Genomic DNA, 22,187 nt, shown 5'->3' on the forward strand with positions numbered 1-22,187 from the left:
CAGTGGACTTGTCTGATTATCTCTGCCACTTCATGCAAATTTCAGTCTAGATGAAAATGGTTAGGAGCCCATTCATGGGTCTTTCTGTGATCATAGAATTGCATTTACATAACCTGTTTTTTTATTCTACATCCACCTTCTATTTGACCTGGCTATTCTTGAGCTTTTTATGCAAGTTAGGTCACTGATTCTAAATCTAATAAGGCCTCTTAGCCATGCTGTCAACATGGCTCTTCAAAAGACATTGTTGGGCCGCTGTGAAGCAGTTGCCAGACTAAATGTTAGCAAATGCATTGTGTGTTTCTTCAAACCACAAATATGTTAGATTAGTATGTTTCATATGGCAAATATGCTGAAACATAACAATTTTGGGTTTTTTTTGTTTCTATTTTTCATTTTATGTTGTAATAACATTTCATTAACAAGTGGTTATGTTTAGGAACAAAAAACTATTGTTTATGGTGAAGAAAAGATCATGTTTTGGCTTAAAATACCCAATATAAATTAATGAATACAACCACCACTGGAACTGTCACCACATATTGTTAAAAAACACGGCTTGACTCAAACAGTGGTCTGCTGCTTGGCAGCCAGTTCACCTGGGGCTCACAATATCCACCATCCCCTCGTCCTCCTGATAAGAAACTCAGGCTATGTACATGTCATCTGAACTACATCATTTCATAAAGTTGCTATCAATTAATATATAATGTCCAAATTGTACATTAATGTACAAAAAAATGCCAACATTTTCATCTGGTGACTGGGCTGACTGTTGGTGCATCCACCACTTTGGTGCCTGTTGTTGCACATATCCAATCCATTGTTAGCACTTGGCTTGTTTACTATATTACATGAGCGCTGCTGTCACTTTGAATGTTCTGACGAGCACCATTCAATTCACTCTTAAACTCTGCATGGAAGCAAAAGAAACAAACAGTCAAAAAGCCAGATGACTGGCTGTTCAATACACAAAATTCTGAGTTGGAAAAAGTCATGTTATTAACCTACCTAAAAAGGTAGGTCCATTTGGTATCAGACAGTTGGAGATTTTGGTATTGGTATGCTTTTGCTTTTGTTCATTGGTTGCTAAACATTATTTTTCCACTCAAGTAAACTCACTCATGTGGATAAGCCTGATAAGTGAGTCATGAATAAATGAGTGGTCTAAGGCAATCCAATCCATTAGCTCTCAGCCAATCACACACTTAGTCAGGCATTTATTGAAGGTTTTTTTAGGCTGTGAGGTTATTGGAATTCACATACAGTTAGCACTTTCATTATGTAATCAAAACCCCTTTTAAATACACTGACTGTGCATTTTTTGTAATCTGTGTAGGGAATTCATTAATTCATTGAATTCATCTGATATCTGATTTTTTAACTGATATTTGTCATTCCTTGATCCTAAAGTTTTTACTCATACAACCTTTATAAATGTGTCTTTCAGATCCTGGCCATCATATCCATCCTCTTCATCGTGCTATCCACCATTGCCTTGTCTCTGAACACCCTTCCAGAGCTGCAGGACACTGATGAGTTTGGCCAGTCATCAGACAACCCACAACTGGCCCATGTGGAAGCTGTATGTATCGCCTGGTTTACCATGGAGTACCTGCTTCGCTTCCTCTCCTCCCCCAACAAGTGGAAGTTCTTTAAGGGTCCTCTAAACGTTATTGACCTGCTGGCCATCTTGCCCTACTACGTTACTATCTTCCTGACAGAATCTAACAAGAGTGTGCTGCAATTCCAGAATGTCCGCCGCGTGGTTCAGATTTTTCGGATCATGCGTATCCTGCGTATTCTGAAGCTGGCTCGTCACTCCACTGGTCTTCAGTCCCTGGGTTTTACTCTTAGGAGAAGTTATAATGAGCTGGGCTTGCTCATACTATTCCTGGCCATGGGCATCATGATCTTCTCCAGTCTGGTGTTCTTTGCTGAGAAAGATGAGGAGGATACAAAATTTAAAAGCATTCCAGCCTCTTTCTGGTGGGCTACTATTACTATGACTACAGTAGGCTATGGAGATATCTACCCAAAAACTCTGTTGGGAAAGATAGTGGGGGGTTTATGCTGCATAGCTGGAGTACTGGTGATTGCTCTACCTATTCCCATTATTGTAAATAACTTCTCAGAATTCTACAAGGAGCAGAAGAGGCAGGAAAAAGCACTCAAACGGAGAGAGGCCCTAGAGAGGGCAAAGAGAAACGGCAGCATTGTCTCAATGAACTTGAAAGAGGCGTTTGCTCGTAGCGCAGAACTGATGGATGTGGTAGTAGAGAAGAGTGAGAGGCCACATGACAACCATCTCTCTCCAAGCCGTTGGAAATGGACCCCAAAGAGAGCTGCATCAGAAACAAGCTCAAATCGTTCTTTCAATGCCCAGGAGTTAAGCTCTCCTAACAAGGCCCGAGCCACCAGTCCCCAGAGGCTAAATGTTCAGAAGCTCGAGGAGATGTACAACCAGATGGCCAAGACACAATCCCAGCCAAACCTCAATGCAAAAGACAGGGGCTCTAGAGCTGGCAAACAGAGAGATGAGATAGAGCTGGGGGCCATCCAAGACCATGGCCCAACAGTGCTAGGAACCAGAGAAGGAGTAGGGGACATGAAAAGCTTGTCCAGCATTGACAGCTACATCAGTTGTGCTACAGACTTCCAGGAGAATCCACGCTTCTCCCATAGTCCAGCATTGGACATTGGTCTTCAGGAAAGCAACCGGTTCTCCCACAGTCCGGCTACAGCTTTGACCCAGCACAGCAGTGCAAAAACAGGCCAGCAAACCGGTGGGGAGCGTGAGCCCATGCTGACTCCTGTGTCTATCACAAAGCCCTCATGTTCAGAGAATGCACGGAGATTCTTCTTTTCTGGCAACTCCTCAAAAAGCCTTATCACCAAAGGAGGCTGTCGCAGCGAGGGAGAGTCAGGCCCGTCTCCACTCTCAGACAGCTCAGTCTTGTCAGACCGCTCTCTGTTGAGCCCTGAAGTTTCTGTCTACACCACTGCCAGCAGCAGAACCCCACCAAAGTCCCCAGACAGCACCACCCTGGCCCCGACTGTCTTCACCTTCCATGACTCCTCCATCAGCAAATACATCGATGCCGATACAGATGATGATGAGCACCTCCGTGACATCTCTGACACCAGTCCCTCAGAGCGTCTTTTGGCTGGTTCAAGCCCAAAACGCAGCATTAACATCAATTACCAGAAAGGCACCAACCATTTAGAAGCAGCCCAAAAAATGCTGGGACAGAACTGTCTGTTCCCTATTGAAAGCATTCGTGGGGTAGCTCACGAGAATCACGTAGGACCTGAGATGGCACGTAGGCCAAAGGTTGAGAGGGGGCGTCAAACTACTTTAGATAAAAACCTCTGAGGCACAAGTGCAGCAGAGATAAACAGGAAGTTGGAGCTAGAGTGTTTGTAATGGAGACATTGGACAGACTAAAAAACACTCTGTAAGCCAGAGATGGAGGAAGACGGAGAGACAAAGGGTCTCTTTGAAAATTTCACAAATTACCTGAGCATGCCATCGGGCACTAAGCTCAGGGTCAATATGTGTGGTGAATACTCTGGGAGAAAAACACTTCTAAATTGGAGAATGTCACTGCCCCTCCTTCAACTCATTCCTATTAGAGGTATAACACAAAACAAAACAGCACTCCCAGGTAGCCAATGGGTCTGTTCAGAGATCCCTGCAGAGGCAGAGTCGTCATAGAAATTGAGATGTGGTTTTAAGTGGTGTAACAAAACCAAATGATGGTTTTAGCGTTAGGGGGATATCTCTCTGAAAAAAAAAAAATCCCAACTGCCCACTATCCCATTACTAAATTCCAGTTCATTTTGTAGTCTTGAAGATACAGGAGAGGACCTAGAAGCCTATAAGCTACTTACTCGTGCCCTCCATTCCCAAAACTGGCCTTAGTCATTTACATTTGTAGGGGTGTGCATGTCTGCATAAACTGTAAGCATGTGTGTGAGTGAGTGCGAATGAATGTTGATGGGTGGTATGATGGTAATTCATGTACACACACTCTTGAGATTGTCTTACCTGATTTATTTTTATATAGATAAGAGAAAGTTCCTAATAGAAACATGTGATTTGCTAGTCTGCTGTCATAATCATATGTGAAGAGTAATCCTGTGTAAGTTTCATCAGAAGTTATTAGAGGTTCCAGACGATTATCCTCATTATCATGAGCGCTCTTTCTTGAAGAGTACTTTGCTATCCCCTATGTTACCATGTCATAGTGAGAATGGATGATACTTTCAAGTCTTGACCACTGAATATTGTCTTAGCACCTCAGTATCATTTCTTAAGGATGTTAGTGGTAGTGGACCAAGAATTTTTGATATGGGCTAACATAAGAAGCCAGAAATAATAAGCTTGAATGCTGCATAAAGTGCACATTTATGAAGCATGCATGCATCCAACCAGTCAACATATAAAAACATGAGACGCTTTTAGATATGAAATATATAAAAATCCTTAAATAAAGTTTTTGTGTTTGAAGCATAACATCACTGACATTAAGTTTAAATTTCAGTAACAGATGTTTAGCATGCATTGGCCTTCCTTTTACCAACATGAATATCACCCTGCGGTGTCAAATATGGCAGCTTGAGCAGTGGCCATTGGTTCCTGATTCTGACACATAAGGCCCCCCTGTAGCATTTCTATGTGACGTACCATGATTTCAATTAACTAAAAAGTTAACCCATACGTGCCAAAGATGTAGTTAGAGGAAGAAAGTCTGTAGGGTTGGTGGAAGGAAGGGGTACTGGATGGGTCAAACAAACACAAGAGTTTCACCTGGGAGACAGCTATTTGTGTCCTGTGTGAAGCATTGAGTTCTATATTTATCTACATAACATAGTCCATAACTTTCTTTAAAATATATATATATATATAAAACAAGCATGGAAACTTCATCTTTTTTTCTTAACCTAACCAAGTAGTTTAGTTGCCTAACTCTGAAGTGGTTTTGGAGACGAGACCTATGTTTTTACACTGAAGTTTATTTTCAAAAGACACCATGCAAGTAACAAGTGGAAATTGACCCAGCATCAAAATTTGAAGTGTAGGGCCCTTGACCAAGCTGCTGTATTTGACGAGTTGGGAGTGTGAATGTGTTGACATGAAAGCATCCAAAGAGATCTCACACTTAGCGAATGGAATAGGTGTGTATTTGATACTAGAAGCCGGGGAGTTATCCATCTCTACTTCGTTCCTTTAATTGTCAAAATAAACTTTGAAAGCACAAATATACGCCACTAGGTTTACTTTAAGTCGGTTGTAAATGCTTGACCTAATCAAACCCATGCATGAGCATATACACCCACTAGAGATGCACAAAGGTATAAAAGACCATTTTCAGGATACATAGATACACTTAGTTTCCATGGAGACAGCAGCTGTCTCAAGGACTTGCAGCAGCTCAGCAATGGTTTACTAATTGGGGCGCCAAGGTCTAATTGCATGTTACATATGTTCAACACATACAGTATACAGGAACTCACACACAAGCATGTACCCATAAAGTGACAGGTATGCACAGTAGTTACATGTTAGCAGAGAAACTCCTCACTGTGCATATTTATGTAAGTGTAAAAGCAACATTATGATTTGAGGACCTTGTACATTGTTGTTTTTTGTCTAAAATCTGTAGTGTTTCATAAATACTGCAACTCCCAGCAATGCATTCTCTATCATGTGTTCATAGTAAGTGTCCCTTCAGACAGAATACAGGGAGACAGCAGTGCTTCCCCCAAGAGAAGCATTATAGAAATGGTCTTCATCATAGTCCCAGCATTGAAAAAATTAAATAAATCATATATTGACTTGACCTTCATATAGAGTGAGTTTAAAGAGTTAACCTACTGTTCCTCTCCATAGCCCCTTGAAATCTTTAATCACAGGCTGTTCTCATCCACTGTTTGTTACTTTTGCCAAGTATTGCACCACAATTTGTACATACCCTACTTATGATATGATGATCATCATCGAGATTGTTGATAGTCATGATCAATCCTTTCCCCAGGGGACTGGACCTGTGTGAACCTTGAGTGACGTTGAATCATTTTAAGGTACATTATCATCTCGAATCTCTTTCTAAACCTAAGTAACTTTACGTTAAGGACACAACATCATTTGGGGGACGTTAATTCATTGTATATTATATCAACTTTTGTGTGTGCATTTTCATAGGCTATCATACAAACCGTTGTATGAGGATATGTTGAATTTTAGATGGGAAGGGCAAGAGTAGGTCATCACAAATGAATTAGATGAGCGAAGTAGAACTTCACTGCCAATTAAACAAACTCAAAAACGACCAAACTGGAAAAGCTCATGGACATAAAAGTAAAATGATGAAATACAAATGAAAGAGGTCATTGCCCTTTTAGAAATGCAGGTGTTGAGCAAAGTATTTAAAAGTCAACAGAAGATGAGTGACATTCATTTTTTAGTGTTGTGGCTAAGAGTCTAATCACAAACCCTGATTTCATTTCCTGTTTTAATCACAGAGTTGAACCATTTCATATTGCTCTCCCATAGTGAGAGAAGCTGAGGTGTGAAAGGAATAGCAATGACTGTGAGAGGCAGCGGGAGCCATGTGTGTGTGTGTGTGTGTGTGTGTGTGTGTGACAGCTGTAAAGCCAGGGCATTAGAGCAGTGTGGCTGCCGCTTAATGGAGAAGAATGAACTGTTTATGAATGTATGCATGTCGGGGGAATCCTGCTTCTGTTTTCTCCATATTCTATCAACAGATCTAACTCTAGCATGCAGCAGTGACACAGATTGAACTCTAACCATATGAGTGAATTTGATTACTATAGCACACAATTCAAAGTGCAGCTTCATTTACAGCTGAGAAGAGAGGGACAGCACGCACATTTTATGGATCTTATATAGAACTCATCATTATTAGGCAAGGATGGATGGTTTGAGCTGGTGATAAATTATTCAGCTTCCTAAACTATGTTACACTACATTCTTTTTTTTAAAATTCAAACAAAATCTTTAATTATTATCTTCTGTTGCACATGATCTCAAATATCTGCTAACTTTAAAAGCTACGTTTGTAAAAACAGAATTTTAAAACATAAACATAGGTATCGTCTGCAAAGGTGTTGCCAAGTAAATGATTTGAATTTTAACACAAGACAATATATCTATGGCATTACAATTGACTGCAGATATTTAACATTTTGCAGATGAGATCTGGTGATATTCAGATTGAGTCATTTTAAGGTTTCCCCAAAAACTTGCTATGAATGGCTGCTCCTATGGAGGTATTCATATATTCATTTTTTTTTTTTTCCCAGAACAAACTTGCATAATTTTTCATATCGCATTGGGAGGTGGAAGTGGTACAGGTCAAGTTCAGCTTGGTCCATTACAGTGTTTTTTTCTTTTGGTTACATGACAAGTCTTAACAAGAGAAACATTTGGTTCATTGACCACCGGTTGGATGCTAGTTCCTGATTAACTTTTCATAGCTTTTTTATCTTATGAAAGTCAAGGCCAATGTATGCTAACATATTTTACCTTATGTCACCTAAGTTGCAAAAGAAAACAAATTTCAGTCAGATATGTTCTTCTAAATGCATTTCAATTAAATTTAATATTCACCACAAAGATAAAGGGCATTCAGATCACACAACCTCGTGTGAGCTTCTTGTTCAATCATTTAGGTTTTCTATATTATGGTAGTCAGGGACCATTTTTTCACTGAAATATCTCTCAACAATATTGACAATCAATATTCCATTAATAGACAGCAAGCACTGTTTTAGAGAACTGAGATTTATTTATCCATGTGCATACACACAAACACAAGCATTGAAATCCTGCCGCCAGTATTGACACTCTTGTTCTTTTAGACAAGGTAGTGCAAAACAAACATCAAGCATGATATTGTGATTTGATACCTAGACTGTGATACTGTGACATGATACCACCATACTACAAAAAAATCATTGATTTTTACAAGTCATCCTTTTTGTTTTTTTAATTTATTTCTTTTGGGCACTTTACTATTATCCATTTCCAAGGGAGCCATTCAAATTAACAAAACCATTCAGTGAGATCCTAGTGGAGAAGTTCAAATGACTAAACCATCATGCTGTATGAAGAAAACACAATGAAGCAACTTGTTTTATTTCTCATTTATTGATTCAAACAAAAATAAAGAGCACAGATTCTCACACTTTTTCAAAACAAGGCTCCCGGCTGTACAGTAAATGCATCTAGTTGAAACCTAAAATAGAATTTGGTTGCCGTGCTAGCTTCTAAATTTAACTGTAAAGAGGTTCAAGCCTTATTCATTTTTTTAGAAACCCCATAGGACCCTGTTCAAGGACATGTGGTAGTTTCCAAAACCCAATTACAACCACCGCTTTAGCAAGTAGCCCAATTCCACATACTCTGAATCTAACACTGTATTACAGGGTTGGGGTCGATTCAAAATGCCTAGATGGAGTAAAACACACATCACACATGACACTATAAAAGGAACCAGTATTAGAGCATAACACAAATTAAAACCTAATAAAAATTAAAATCACAAACTATATTTTTTCTACGTTTTCAGCTCTCAGTGGAATTGACCCCAACCTTGCCTAAGCCATCAGTCTTTGTAAAGTACACTGTTTCCAGGGAATTGAAAAATAAAGATATTTGAACGACCTTAGCCAGCTCTTATACAATGTTGTTTGTAGGTCCTGAGGCTGTCTGTTTTGTAAAAAAAAAAAAAAAAAAACCAACACATTTTTACTTGTTGACTTTCTATGCTGTTGTTTCTGTATAAATGTTCTATTGTTCTGTGCATGTTGTAACTTTGGCGTTGTGACTGGTTGTGATTCACACAGAGCCAGTACTTGTCATGTAAAAAAAAGTGTCTCAGTGTCCCAAGATATTTCTATTTCTTAAGAAAAGCAACATTTCCCTTGGATGACTAAAATGAAATAAATCAGATCACTTTACATTTTAATTAGGGATTTCTGACTTTAATTTTGCTGTTAATTTGCAGTTTTTGATGCAAACTAAAATAGAAATATGTACTGTATTATAAAAGTTTTTGTTTTACAGTAAATGTATACTGAAGAAAAAATGGAAATTGTCATCGGCGAATATTCAGCCATTTTCAACCTGGGCTCACTCCCAATTTGTCAATTTTTTTATGCTCCCAGCAACTGCCATATTATAAAAAGCAAGAAAGTCAGCATGAAGTGGGTCAAACAAACTCCGGACTTTCATCCAGGAGGCTGCTGTTTATCTCCCAAATGAATTTAAAAGTCAATTGAGTTACAACATAGTGTGCTAGTATGTGAAGCATACTACGCAAGATGTGTATGTCCTGACATATGTGATGCATGGCACATCATGTTATATAACGGCAAAAACAAAAATAGATATTTTAGGCAGACCATTATGTTTATTTCTTAACCTGAGCACATGCTTTTGTTATCTAAATCTAAGAAATCAAGCCTAAAATTGCTGTTGTTTTTTTTTTGTTTTTTGTTATTAGTTTATTTAGAGAATGTTTGCATTCAACAAGCAGAAACTGTTCATATCCTGTGAAAACAGAGGCTTATTAGGTTTAAACTGACAGGGCTATTGGTATTTTATCAACTGGGAGTAAGAATGTGTTGCCATATTCAAGAGAATGTCCATGTAACTGCACTGATCTGGAGACAAAGTCACAATGAAGCACTGACCATAACTCTTAACAGAAGATATTTATTGGCCAGTGCTTATCATTCTGGTTGGTTTCTATTTATTCTGGCAGATTGTTCTTTGTACACGAGTTTGAGTAAATATGTGCAGGAGGAAGGCTCACAGAAGGAAGGAGGAGGTTAGATGAAGAGGAAACTGTGGGCTGTTGGACAGGAACAGGCCTCCAGCCTCCCAACACGCCTCCACACACCCCTGCATCGAGGGTTCCCCACCGCCTGCCACAGGAGAGACTGTACTCTGCAGAAAGGATGGAAGAAGAAATGGGTAAGTGTTCACAAGATTTCTCTTTAAATCCAAGTGATAAACAATGTTGCCATCTAGTGGTAGTCCTCACTGTTATCAGATCTAAGAGATGCGGTGGAATTCAGTGGTCTGGGACTTAAAACAAACAAAAACAAACCCTGGAAATGTGACCCAGGCTATTTGAACTGATCTATATTCAACACTGCAGCTCTCACAATACAGACCAGTGTTGTCCCAGAATCAGGTATAGCATGCTTCCTTTTTGCAGATAACAGGGCCGGGAGGTTTTGTCTATGCAGTGTTACAGTGTTTGTTGGCTGCACAGATAAGTACAATCAATCTGACAATGGTTTATTACAGTGCTTTTCATTGTTACCTGTCCTCATCCTCATATTCCTCTCCATCTCCAGCGCAGTGTGTCTGTCCAGCAGCAAGAGCAGGAGGCTGGCACTCGACACATACGTGGTGCCCCTCCCTCAGGTGCTGCATCCATTGGGTGTGTGGGCCTGAACTCTGCTGGCATCCTTTTGTCAGAGATGTCAATTGAAACTGTACGCAATACCTGTTTAACACAAACACACACATATACACACACACACATACACACACACACATATTCGTAAACCAAGCCCAGACTAAATTCATATTGAAGACACATGAGAACATCAAAGGCAGAAGGACTCTCTTAATGTGTTACCCTATAATGTCGCTGCTGTCAGGGATGTCTCTTTTCTTCCTTGCGTTGCCATAGCCACCAGTGATAATCAGTGCTGGGACTGCAGGGGGAGAGTCCATGATAAGAACATTACATGTGACCATATGTTGCAATACCTCATACATTTCAAATGAGCATGCTGGTAAATGTTCATGAAAGTATGATTTTCTGGCATGAAACAGCTTTGCTCATGTGCCTTATTAGATACAGTTTGTTCTAGAGGGGAAGTGGCTATAAATCATGCTGCATGTACTCCCACAGGAGAGACCCCATGCATCAGTTTTTCTATGCATCTTATAGTGCAAAACAGACCTCACAATAACATAGCTGCATTCACTACAGTCCCTTGTCAAAAGAAGAATAAGGTTTTAAAACACTGTCTATTCAAGATTGTATGGATGTGTTTATAAAATGTTTCTCTCTTTATACGTTTATTGTCACAGTCAGTACTTCTGCTCTTCATACTGAGTACTTAAGTATCAATGTGGCATGGCATATTAATTAAATGCTTAAAGGGTCAGGTCAGCAAAAAATCTAAAGTACATATAATTCCTCCTACCTGTAGTGCAGTTTATCAATCTAGAATGTTTTGGCATGTGTTTCTAAATATTGGAAATAACAGAGATGCCTCCAATCTCTTGAATATAACGAACTTGAAGGCACTCAGCTTGTGGTGACCAAAGTGCCCCCCCAAAAAAGTGAACTTAATCACAATGTTTCTTTCCAGAAATAATGATCCAATTACTAATGATAATCCACAGATTTAGTTTTGAGCTGTTTAATGTAGGAATTATTTTTTATCTACCAAACTAAACCCACCTACCGCATCACTGCGCAGAAGCAAGTATGCATTTTTCTGTGATTATCTTGAATAACTGGGTAATGATTTCTGGAAGCAGACACAGCAGAATTGAATTGAATTTTTTAAAGATGTGTGTATTATTAATTTTATTGATATGTATTTTTGTATATTATTAGGAATGAAAGGCATTATTAGACCCAGAGTGTCCGATACTTTGCGGCACAAATAAAATAAATGGCAAAATATGACATGTCCAAAAAAAAGCTGGAAACCACTAGAACAGCCTGTCGATGGACACCACAGCATAGAAAGTTGCAAAAAGGACCAAAAACACCATAATTTGGCATGCGGAAAAAATGGCCGAAAATGCAAGGCTATAGTTTGACAGAAATGTAAAAATATGATGTCCCGAAAACAACTGACATTAATCCACATTAAAACACATGAAGGAGCCTTCCGAGACATGCCATAGCATAGAAATTTGAAAAAACGGACAAAAATCCAGTAATTTGGCATGTCTAAAAAATGACCAAAAATACAAGGCTATAGTATTGCAAAAATGTCAAACTATGACATGTCCCAAAAACAGCTGAAAATGACATTAAACCACATAAAAAAGCCTTCCAAGACACACCATAGCATATGAAGTTGCAAAAAGGGCCAAAAACACTAAAATTTGGCATGTGAAAACAAAAAGACAGAAAAGGCAAGCCTATAGTATGGCAAAAATGTCAAAATAAGACATGTCCCAAAAACAGCTGAAAATGACATTAAACTACATAACATAGCCTGTCGAGGCACACCAAAGCATAGAAAGTTACAAAGAGGGCCAAAACACCATAATTTGGCATGTGGAAAAAATGAATTTAAAGTGTACTCATTCCAATTACAGGGCCTCAAAAGAGTCCTGTATTGTTATTTTTCGTCACAACCTCCCCGAGTCGGGAGTGGGTAATTTGCGCGCCTGCTGCCTTCCTTGGATGTGGTAGCCGTTTCTCATGGCAAAAATGTCAAATTATGACATGTCCCCAAAACAGCTGAAAATGACAATAAACAAAATAAAAAAGCCTTCCAAGACAAGCCAGAGCATAGAAAGTTCCAAAAAGGGCCGAAAATACCATGATTTGGCATGTGGAAAAAATGCCCGAAAATGCAGGGCTATAGTATGGCAAAAATGTCAAAATATGACATGTCTGAAAAACAGCTGAAAATGACATGAAACCACATTAAAAAGCCTTCCAAGACAAGCCATAGCATAGAAAGTTGCAAAAAGGGCCAGAAACACCATAATTTGGCATGTGGAAAAAATGACCGAAAATGCAAGGCTATAGTATGGCAAATATGTCAAAATATTACATGTCCCAAAAATAGCTGAAAACCACATTAAACTACATAACATAGCCTGTTGAGACACACCATAGGATAGAAAGTTGCAAAGAGGCCAAAAAACACAATAATTTGGCATGTAGAAAAAATGACCAAAAATGCAAGGCTATAGTATGGCAAAAATGTCAAAATATGACATGTCCTAAAAAACAGCTGAAAATGACATTAAACCACATAAAAAAAGCCTTCCAAGACATGTCATAGCATAGAAAGTTGCAAAAAAGGCCAGAAACACCATAATTTGGCATGTGGAAAAAATGACCGAAATTGCAAGGCTATAGTATGGCAAAAATGTCAAAATGTGACATGTCCCCAAAACAGCTGAAAATGACATTAAACCACATAAAATAGCCTTCCAAGACAAGCCATAGCATAGAAAGTTGCAAAAAGGGCCGAAAATACAATGACTTGGCATGTGGAAAAAATGACCGAAAATGCAAGGCTATAGTATGGCAAAAATGTCAAAATATGACATGTCTGAAAAACAGCTGAAAATGACATGAAACCACATTAAAAAGCCTTCCAAGACAAGCCATAGCATAGAAAGTTGCAAAAAGGGCCAGAAACACCATCATTTGGCATTGGGAAAAAATTACCAAAAATGCAAGGCTATAGTATGGCAAAAATGTCAAAATATGACATGTCCTAAAAAAAGCTGAAAACCACATTAAACCACATAAAATAACCTTCCAAGACACGCCAAACCATAGAAAGTTCCAAAGAGGGCCAAAAACACCATAATTTGGCATGTGGAAAAAATGACCAAAAAAGCAAGGCAAAAATGTCAAAAATGACATATTTCAAAAACAGCTGAAAACCACATTAAATCACAAAAAAGCCTTCCAAGACAAGCCATAGCATAGAAAGTTGCAAAAAAAAGGCCAGAAACACCATAATTTGGCATATGGCAAAAATGACCGAAAATGCAAGGCTATAGTATGGCAAAAATGTCAAAATATGACATGTCCCAAAAATAGCTGAAAACCACATTAAACTACATAACATAGCCTGTTGAGTCACACCATAGGATAGAAAGTTGCAAAGAGGCCAAAAAACACAATAATTTGGCATTTTAAAAAAATGACCAAAAATGCAAGGCTATAGTATGGCAAAAATGTCAAAATATGACATGTCTCAAAAACAGCTGAAAACCAAATTAAATCACATTAAAAAGACTTCCAAGACAAGCCATAGCATAGAAAGTTGCAAAAAGGTCAGAAACACCATAATTTGGCATGTGGAAAAAATGACCGAAAATGCAAGGCTATAGTATGGCAAAAATGTTAAAATTTGGCATGTCCCAAACATTGCTGAAAAACTACTTTTAACCACATAAAATAGCCTTCCAAGACACACCATGGCATAGAAAATGTCATGGTTTGGGTTTTTGTGGATGTTTTTGTTGTTTTTCCATCTGTTCTCCTGCACTCTTCCCCCTCCCTTTTTATTTTTTACCCAGTGTGTGATTGGCTTGGAGGCGTGGCTGGCCCACTTTGCATTCTCCTGGCTGCAGCGAGGCACACCTGAGTCTCATCATCTGCATTCAACCTGTGCATAGAAGCCTGATCTTCACTTCACCTCTCCGCCAAAAAATTCCGGTCTGTTCGGTAGTGCCTTCCAGAATTTTCTTGCTGCGCTTCTAGCGTCACCAGTCTTGAATTCTTCACGTTAAGTGTTTTCATGTTCACTCTTGTTGATCTCTCGTCTCTTTTACTGATTTTTGTAGAGTGTGCCTCACTGCGTTTTCTGCCGGCAGCTTTTTGTTCATGTCTCCAGTGTGCATACCAGAGATTCACCAACTCGTCGCCATCTTCATCGGTCGGTCAGCCCGTCTCCAGCCACCACCATTTTGTGTTTCACATTTTGGAGATTCTGTTTCTTACCTGTCTGTTCAACTGACCAAACTACCAGAACATTAAATCTGTTTTTTCATGTTCCAACTGTGTCCGTCTCTGCTACTGTGGTCCAAGAAACAAAGGCTCACACTTCAGAAAATTACAAAAAGGGCAAAAAACACCATAATTTTGCATGTCAAAAAAATGACTGAAAATGCTATATATATAAGGCTACAGTATGGAGTTAATGTCAAAATATGGCATGTCCCAAGCATAGCTGAAAAGCACATTAAACCACTTGAAATAACCTTCAAAGACATGTCATAGCATAGAAATTTGCATAAAGGGCCAATATTACCATAATTTGGCATGTCAAAAAAATGTCCGAAAATGCAAGGCTATAGTATGGCAAAAATGTCAAAATATTACATGTCCCAAAAATAGCTGAAAACCACATTAAACTACATAACATAGCCTGTTGAGACACACCATGGGATAGAAAGTTGCAAAGAGGCCAAAAAACACAATAATTTGGCATGTGGAAAAAATGACCGAAAATGCAAGGCTATAGTATGGCAAAAAAGTCAAAATATGACATGTCCCCAAAACAGGTGAAAATGTCATTAAATCACATAACAAAAGCCTTCCAAGACAATCCATAGCATAGAAAATTACAAAAAGGGCCAGAAACACCATAATTTGGCATGTGGAAAAAATGACAGAAAATGCAAGGCTATAGTATGGCAATAATGTCAAAATATGACATGTCTGAAAAACACCATAATTTGGCATGTGGAAAAAATGACCAAAAAAGCAAGGCTATAGTATGGCAAAAATGGCAAAAATGACATGTCTCAAAAACAGCTGAAAACCACATTAAATCACACAAAAAAGCCTTCCAAGACAAGCCATAGCATAGAAAGTTGCAAAAAGGGCCAGAAACACCATAATTTGGCATGTGGCAAAAATGACCAAAAATGCAAGGCTATAGTATGGCAAAAATGTCAAAATGTGACATGTCCCCAAAACAGCTGAAAATGACATAAAATCGCATAAAAAAGCCTTCCAAGACGTGTCATAGCATAAAAATTTGCAAAAAAGGGCCAAAATTACCATAATTTGGCATTTTAAAAAAATGACAAAAAATGCAAGGCTATAGTATGGCAAAAATGTCAAAATGTGACATGTCCCCAAAACAGCTGAAAACCACATTAAATCACATAAAAAGGCCTTCCAAGACAAGCCATAGCATAGAAAGTTGCAAAAAAGGCCAGAAACACCATAATTTGGTATGTGGAAAAAATGACCGAAAATGCAAGGCAAAATGGCAAAAATGTCAAAATATGACAATGCCTGAAAAACAGCTGAAAATTACATTAAATCACATAACAAAAGCCTTCCAAGACAAGCTATAGCATAGAAAGTTGCAAAAAGGGCCAAAAACACCATGATTTGGCATGTGGAAAAAATGACCGAAAATGCAAGGCATAGTATGGCAATAATGTCAAAATATGACATGTCTGAAAAACAGCTGAAAATGACATTAAACTACATACCATAGCCTGTTGAGACACACCATAGGATAGAAAGTTGCAAAGAGGCCAAAAAACACCATAATTTGGCATGTGGAAAAAATGACCAAAAATGCAAGGCTATAGTATGGCAATAATGTCAAAATATGACATGTCTCAAAAACAGCTTAAAACCACATTAAATCACACAAAAAAAGCCTTCCAAGACAAGCTATAGCATAAAAACAAAGATTTGGCAAAAAGGACCAAAAACACAATTAAATCTTCAAAAAAAAACCCTTCCCAAGCATAGCATAGAAAGTTGCAAAAAGGCCCAAAAACACCATGATTTGGCATGTGGAAAAAATGACCAAAAAAGCAAAGGCTATAGTATGGCAAAAATGTCAAAAATGACATGTCTCAAAAACAGCTTAAAACCACATTAAATCACACAAAAAAAGCCTTCCAAGACAAGCCATAGCATAGAAAGTTGCAAAAAGGGCCAGAAACACCATAATTTGGCATGTGGCAAAAATGACCAAAAATGCAAGGCTATAGTATGGCAAAAATGTCAAAATGTGACATGTCTGAAAAACAGCTGAAAATTACATAAAATCGCATAAAAAAGCCCTTCCAAGACGTGTCATAGCATAAAAATTTGCAAAAAAGGGCCAAAATTACCATAATTTGGCATTTAAAAAAAATGACAAAAAATGCAAGGCTATAGTATGGCAAAATGTCAAAATATGACATGTCCCCAAAACAGCTGAAAACCACATTAAATCATACATAAAAAGACCTACATAGAAAGTCACAAAAAAGGCCAGAGAATCCACATTAAAATCACATAAAAAGGCCTTCCAAGACAAGCCATAGCATAGAAAGTTGCAAAAAAGGCCAGAAACACCATAATTTGGTATGTGGAAAAAATGACTGAAAATGCAAGGCAAAATGGCAAAAATGTCAAAATATGACATGTCTGAAAAACAGCTGAAAATTACATTAAATCACATAACAAAAGCCTTCCAAGACAAGCCATAGCATAGAAAGTTCCAAAAAGGGCCAGAAACACCATAATTTGGCATGTGGAAAAAATGACCGAAAATGCAAGGTTATAGTATGGCAAAAATGTCAAAATATTACATGTCCCAAAAATAGCTGAAAACCACATTAAACTACATAACATAGCCTGTTGAGACACACCATGGGATAGAAAGTTGCAAAGAGGCCAAAAAAACACAATAATTTGGCATGTGGAAAAAATGACAGAAAATGCAAGGCTATAGTATGGCAAAATGTCAAAATATGACATGTCCCCAAAACAGCTGAAAATGATATTAAACCACATAAAATAGCCAAAAATGCCCAAGACAGTCCATATAGCACCCAAGAAATTTGCAGAAGGGGGGCCAAAAACAACATAATTTGGCATGTTGATAAAAAATAACAGAAAATGCAAGGCTATAATATATCAAAAAATTATAAAATTTGACGTTTCAAAAACAGCTGGAAATTGCCTGGAAATGCCTGCCGAGGCATGCCATTACATAGAAAGTTGCAGAAAGGGCCAAAAACACCATTATTTGGCATGTTGAAAAAAAGGCAGAAAATGCAAAGCTATATTAATGCCAAAATGTCAAAATTTGACATGTCCTGAAAACAGCTGAAAACTAGATTTAAACTACATAGAATAGCCTGTTGAGACACACCATTGTATAGAAAGTTTTAAAAATGTGTGCTGTGATTACACATCATTCTTCTTCTACTGCATAGAAGGATTCAGCTGAAAGTTTTCTCACCAAGTGGATTGTGACAGCTCCCTTGCTGAGCTCCCTTGCTGCGACCAGCGTCTGCGCAGCCAGCGTGTTCCTCCAGATGAGGACATGGCTTGCCTGCGTTGAGCGGCTCCTGCAGGATCGTCCTGCTCCGCCTGCGAACTGTGGCCTTACAGGGTTGTGCACAGCCTGACCACTCTGTCCACTCACTCACCACACAGGACAGCGCTGAGGAAGGAGAAACAGAGTGCATGCAGCAGAAACAACAAAACCAGCACTGTAAAAAAATCCCTTAATAGTTGTCAGATATCTACAGATCAGCATACCACATAAATGTCAGCAAAACAACAAACATTTTAGTGAGACTGTAGGCCTCCTGTTAAGAGGATAGTACTACCACAGACATTTGCAAGTTTGGGAGGAAGCCACCCATGGTTCCATAGCATACAAATTTTAATACAAAATTCTTATCAGTGGTGTAATGTCATAAAATAATATTTCATTGAAGCACTTAAGTATTTTGGGGAGTAACTGTACTTTACTTGCATTTTTATGTATAAATATATTTTTGTCATCTTTCACTTTTTACACCACTACATTTCCCCATAAGCATCTTAATTACTTCGACAGACAGACAAAAGAAAGAATGGGAGGGAAAAAAACTAAATTTTGTTATTTAGATCCTTTAAATTGCAAAAATGACGTAGTTTTTTCCAGAGGTGTTATGTACGCTCTTTTTTTAAAGTTGGTCTACCTTACGAAGAAATAATTCGTTTTAAATTCTGCTTTGTGTTTACAGAATTTATTTGTACTTCTACTTCAAATACTTAAGTCCCTTTTATATAATTACCTTTGATACTTATCAGATACTTTTACTTAAGTAATATTGTAATAGATTACTTCAATGTCTACCAAAGTCATTTTAGATATCTGTACTTTTACTCAAATGTGCCTTTAAAGTACTTTATCCACCACTGATCATAATATTGAAATTTTTGTAGATTTATTACTTCTATTTTTGATATTTTACTAATGTATTTTATTGAGGAAAGGGGAGAAACAAAGGACAACTATCATCACAATATACTGCACAGATGTCCATGGAGTATAATATTTGATAAACAGACGTTTTTCAGTCAGCACGAACCCACCTGGGCAGGCCGTCTCATAGTCGTGGCAGCAGTCCAGGGTGTGGACGCAGACTTGGTCACAGTAGCAGGTGCCATAGGATCGGTCAGACCTCCATCCTTTGCTGATGCACGACTGGTCCCGGCCAGTGCAACACAGACCTGCCTCCCGACAGCCCGACTGACACGGAGGGACCAGGAATAAAGACAGAAAGAGACAAACCAACGTGACAGAGCTGACAGTCATCACGGCGGGGCGCACAGCATGAACTTCAACACGAGCAGTGCGCTGTGCAACGATTCAGCTGTAATCGCTGTCTGAAGTTATTAACCAGAGTGTTGACAGTGCTGGCCCGTTAAAGTAAAAGTCTTAATATTAAGTCCTCATCTGTGGTCAGTTAGGTAGGTTCGGCAGCTGAAGCAATGGTTAGTGAGGTGAAAGTTATTCTGTGTCAACGCTACATCTCTTAAAGGAACAGTTCACCAAGTAAAGTTTCAGACTGAACAAGAAACAGCTGAGCCACAAAACTCAATTTGATGTACCTATCAGTGTTAGAAATATTTTAAAATGTAAAAGGTAACAGATTACTAGTTACCCTGTTAAAATGTAATTAGTAATGTAACTATTTTAATTACTTTATCAAAGTAATGTAGGCAAACTTATTGGCATTGGTGTATAAATTACGCGGAGGCCTTACTCAGTGGTGTAAGAAGTATGCCTATTAAGTTCATTTTACTTAAGTAAAAGTATCAATACCAAAAAAATTGCTAAAATTCTCTCACTGCCTCTTTCTGTCTCTGTTGGTGAAGCCAGGAGCTTCCCAGGCCCATGTGTGCCTCAACATGTGAACAGAGTGGATTAATGAAACTCCATGGCTGAGTTATTCATGCAAAAAGAACAACAGTGTGGACAGTGCAGGCCTCTGCTCGAACTAAGATTCCCAGTAGCCTTCAGCTGTGTGTGTGGAGGGAGGAGATAGGAACAGAGAGAGAGAGAGAGAGGGGGGAGCTGGAAAAATATACTGCTCAAAACACCAAAAGGTCAAGTTTAAGACTTGGGGAAACATATGCAGACAGTGAAAAGCATTCCCATGACAGTTGTGGTGTGCGCCCCCTACCTCTTATATTATATTATAATTATATTTATTTGCACAATAAAATCACAACAAAAGTACAACCACAGATTATGCAGGTGAGATAAAAACCCATAAAGGATTATAAATGTCTCACCTGAATAAACAATGCAAACAGTAGTGAAGAAATAACCCAAACAAAAGAAAAATAAAGCAAAACAAAAAAAAATTATTTGGGGGGGGGGGGGGGGGGGGGGGGGGGGGGGGGGGGGGGGGGGGGGTCAGAAAAATCAGATGAAAACATTAGTTTCATGTAAGAAAATTAAACAAAATATTATAGTAGAAGAGCTGACATGAAGTGACATGTCCCTATTTAAAATGTAAACACTGCAGAGAATAATATTATATATATATATATATATAATATTGGTAGAGAGAGAGAAATATTTAAGTGTAGCTTCACAGTGTAGCTTACAGATATGATGTCCATTTTACTGCTTTTTTTCCCAAACGTAAACTTGAAGAAAACCATGTTCTCAAAAACAAATTACTATTTGCTTTTTACTTTTGGACTATGTATTGTATCCCAAAAGCTGCACAGATTTGATAAACTCAGCTCTGAAAGGGCAGAAATAGTCCAGGGTTGAATGGCTTCCCACCAATAGAAAACACTACAGTTAAAAATGTACCATTTTTTATGGCATATCCAACAGGGGAACTGGCTGGCAAGCCATCAGACACAGTTCCACACTGCATCCACATCACTTGAGCTATGTGCCAATATTCAAGTATAAGCACCAGATTTAAGACGCTCACTTTGTTTCCAAGTGTTGCTCAACAAGTCACAGAAGGGCAAAATTCTTGGCAGTATTTCAGCTAACTGCTTTACAGCTCTGACCCATTTCTGTAAATACGTTCTGTATTTTAGAGAAAGAAATATTTTCTCCATAATAATGTCAGATAAAGAGGTCGCATTTTCAACTCCACTTTCATCTCAGTTTCAACAATACAGTAACTGACAACAAACTAGATGTACCACCACGTGGCTGTATGCAGCTTGACTGGTTGTATGCACCAGTCAAACTGTGAAAACATGGATGCTTCACACACAGAAGATCAATACAACCAGCACAGTTTCAAGGTGGACAGCCAAGGTTCTTGCGTTATTCCCAAAAATATGTTTTATGAGGTCACTGTGACCTTGACCTCTGACCAGAAACTCCCTCAAGGCCAACTTCAGGTATTGCATTTACAAAAATAAGACAGATGAAAGGACACAGTAACCTTGACCTTTGAACACCAAATTCTAATCAGCTCATCATTGAGTCCATGTAAATGTTTGTGTCAAATCTGAAAAAAATACTTCAAGGTGTTCTTGAGATATTGCTTCAAAAGAATGAGCCAAATGCAAGGTCACTGTGACCTTTAACCACCAAATCTAATCAGTTTATCCTTGAGTGCAAGTGAATTTTTGTTCCAAATTTGAAGAAATTCCCTCAAGGTGTTTGTAGCAACTATCTTGACCTACTTTTCAGCCGCTCAGCTGGGTGCGGGTGGAGACCTGTTCATGACGCGTTTCAGTGAGATTCCAAGAAGGCACACAGTTGGGTGAGGTTTCCGATTAATCAGTGACGCACATTTATAAACGAACAGCTTTTATTGTGATCAAAACTTGCGGTGGTGACATGATGACAATATTTATAATGATAAAACGAGCAAAACGGGCGAGCACGCAGTAAAAATCATGTGATCTTCCCATCACCCATGCATGATTACGCCGTCTGTAACACCTGTGCCTCTTGTATGCTTTACCGACCATAATAACCTGCACTGCCACCTGTGGTGAATCTTATTTACACAAAAAAAAAATAAGCAGACATAACTAATGGCTCCTACAGTGCTCTTAAGATATCATGTTCACAAGTAGGCTATGAGCCTGATAAAGTCACAGTGACCTTGACCTTTGGCCCATAAAATC

General features: G+C 38.5%; 2 protein-coding genes across 3 annotated transcripts in view; one reads left to right on the forward strand and one right to left on the reverse strand.

The window, feature by feature from the left end:
* kcnb1 (potassium voltage-gated channel, Shab-related subfamily, member 1) overlaps positions 1-4,027 on the forward strand; it is a 36,846-nt gene extending 32,819 nt beyond the window's left edge. For both annotated transcript variants that reach the window (XM_042507391.1, XM_042507382.1), the window contains exon 3: positions 1,451-4,027. In XM_042507391.1, the coding sequence (XP_042363325.1) occupies positions 1,451-3,376 (1,926 nt within the window). In that variant the 3' untranslated portion in view covers positions 3,377-4,027. The remainder of the gene's footprint in view (positions 1-1,450) is intronic.
* A 5,749-nt stretch (positions 4,028-9,776) lies between these two features.
* Positions 9,777-19,383, reverse strand: si:dkey-7k24.5 (somatomedin-B and thrombospondin type-1 domain-containing protein). Its single transcript, XM_042506569.1, has 5 exons — positions 19,161-19,383; positions 18,034-18,237; positions 10,683-10,761; positions 10,362-10,547; positions 9,777-9,979 (listed from the first exon to the last, which is right to left on the reverse strand). Exons 1-5 carry the CDS (start codon positions 19,381-19,383, stop codon positions 9,862-9,864), a joined length of 810 nt encoding a protein of 269 aa, XP_042362503.1. The 3' UTR covers positions 9,777-9,861.
* Positions 19,384-22,187: the final 2,804 nt, after the last annotated feature.

Source organism: Plectropomus leopardus, chromosome 2 (assembly GCF_008729295.1).
Source record: "Plectropomus leopardus isolate mb chromosome 2, YSFRI_Pleo_2.0, whole genome shotgun sequence".
In the NCBI taxonomy this organism is placed as follows: domain Eukaryota; kingdom Metazoa; phylum Chordata; class Actinopteri; order Perciformes; family Serranidae; genus Plectropomus; species Plectropomus leopardus.

Excerpts from the sequence above, each read along its gene's own strand:
- si:dkey-7k24.5 (XM_042506569.1), bottom strand. The coding sequence starts at position 19,383 with ATGACTGTCAGCTCTGTCACGTTGGTTTGTCTCTTTCTGTCTTTATTC. Across the intron at positions 10,548-10,682 it reads GACAGCAGCGACATTATAGG|GTATTGCGTACAGTTTCAAT; the intron begins GTAACACATTAA and ends TGTGTTAAACAG. Across the intron at positions 9,980-10,361 it reads GAATATGAGGATGAGGACAG|AGTACAGTCTCTCCTGTGGC; the intron begins GTAACAATGAAA and ends TCCTTTCTGCAG.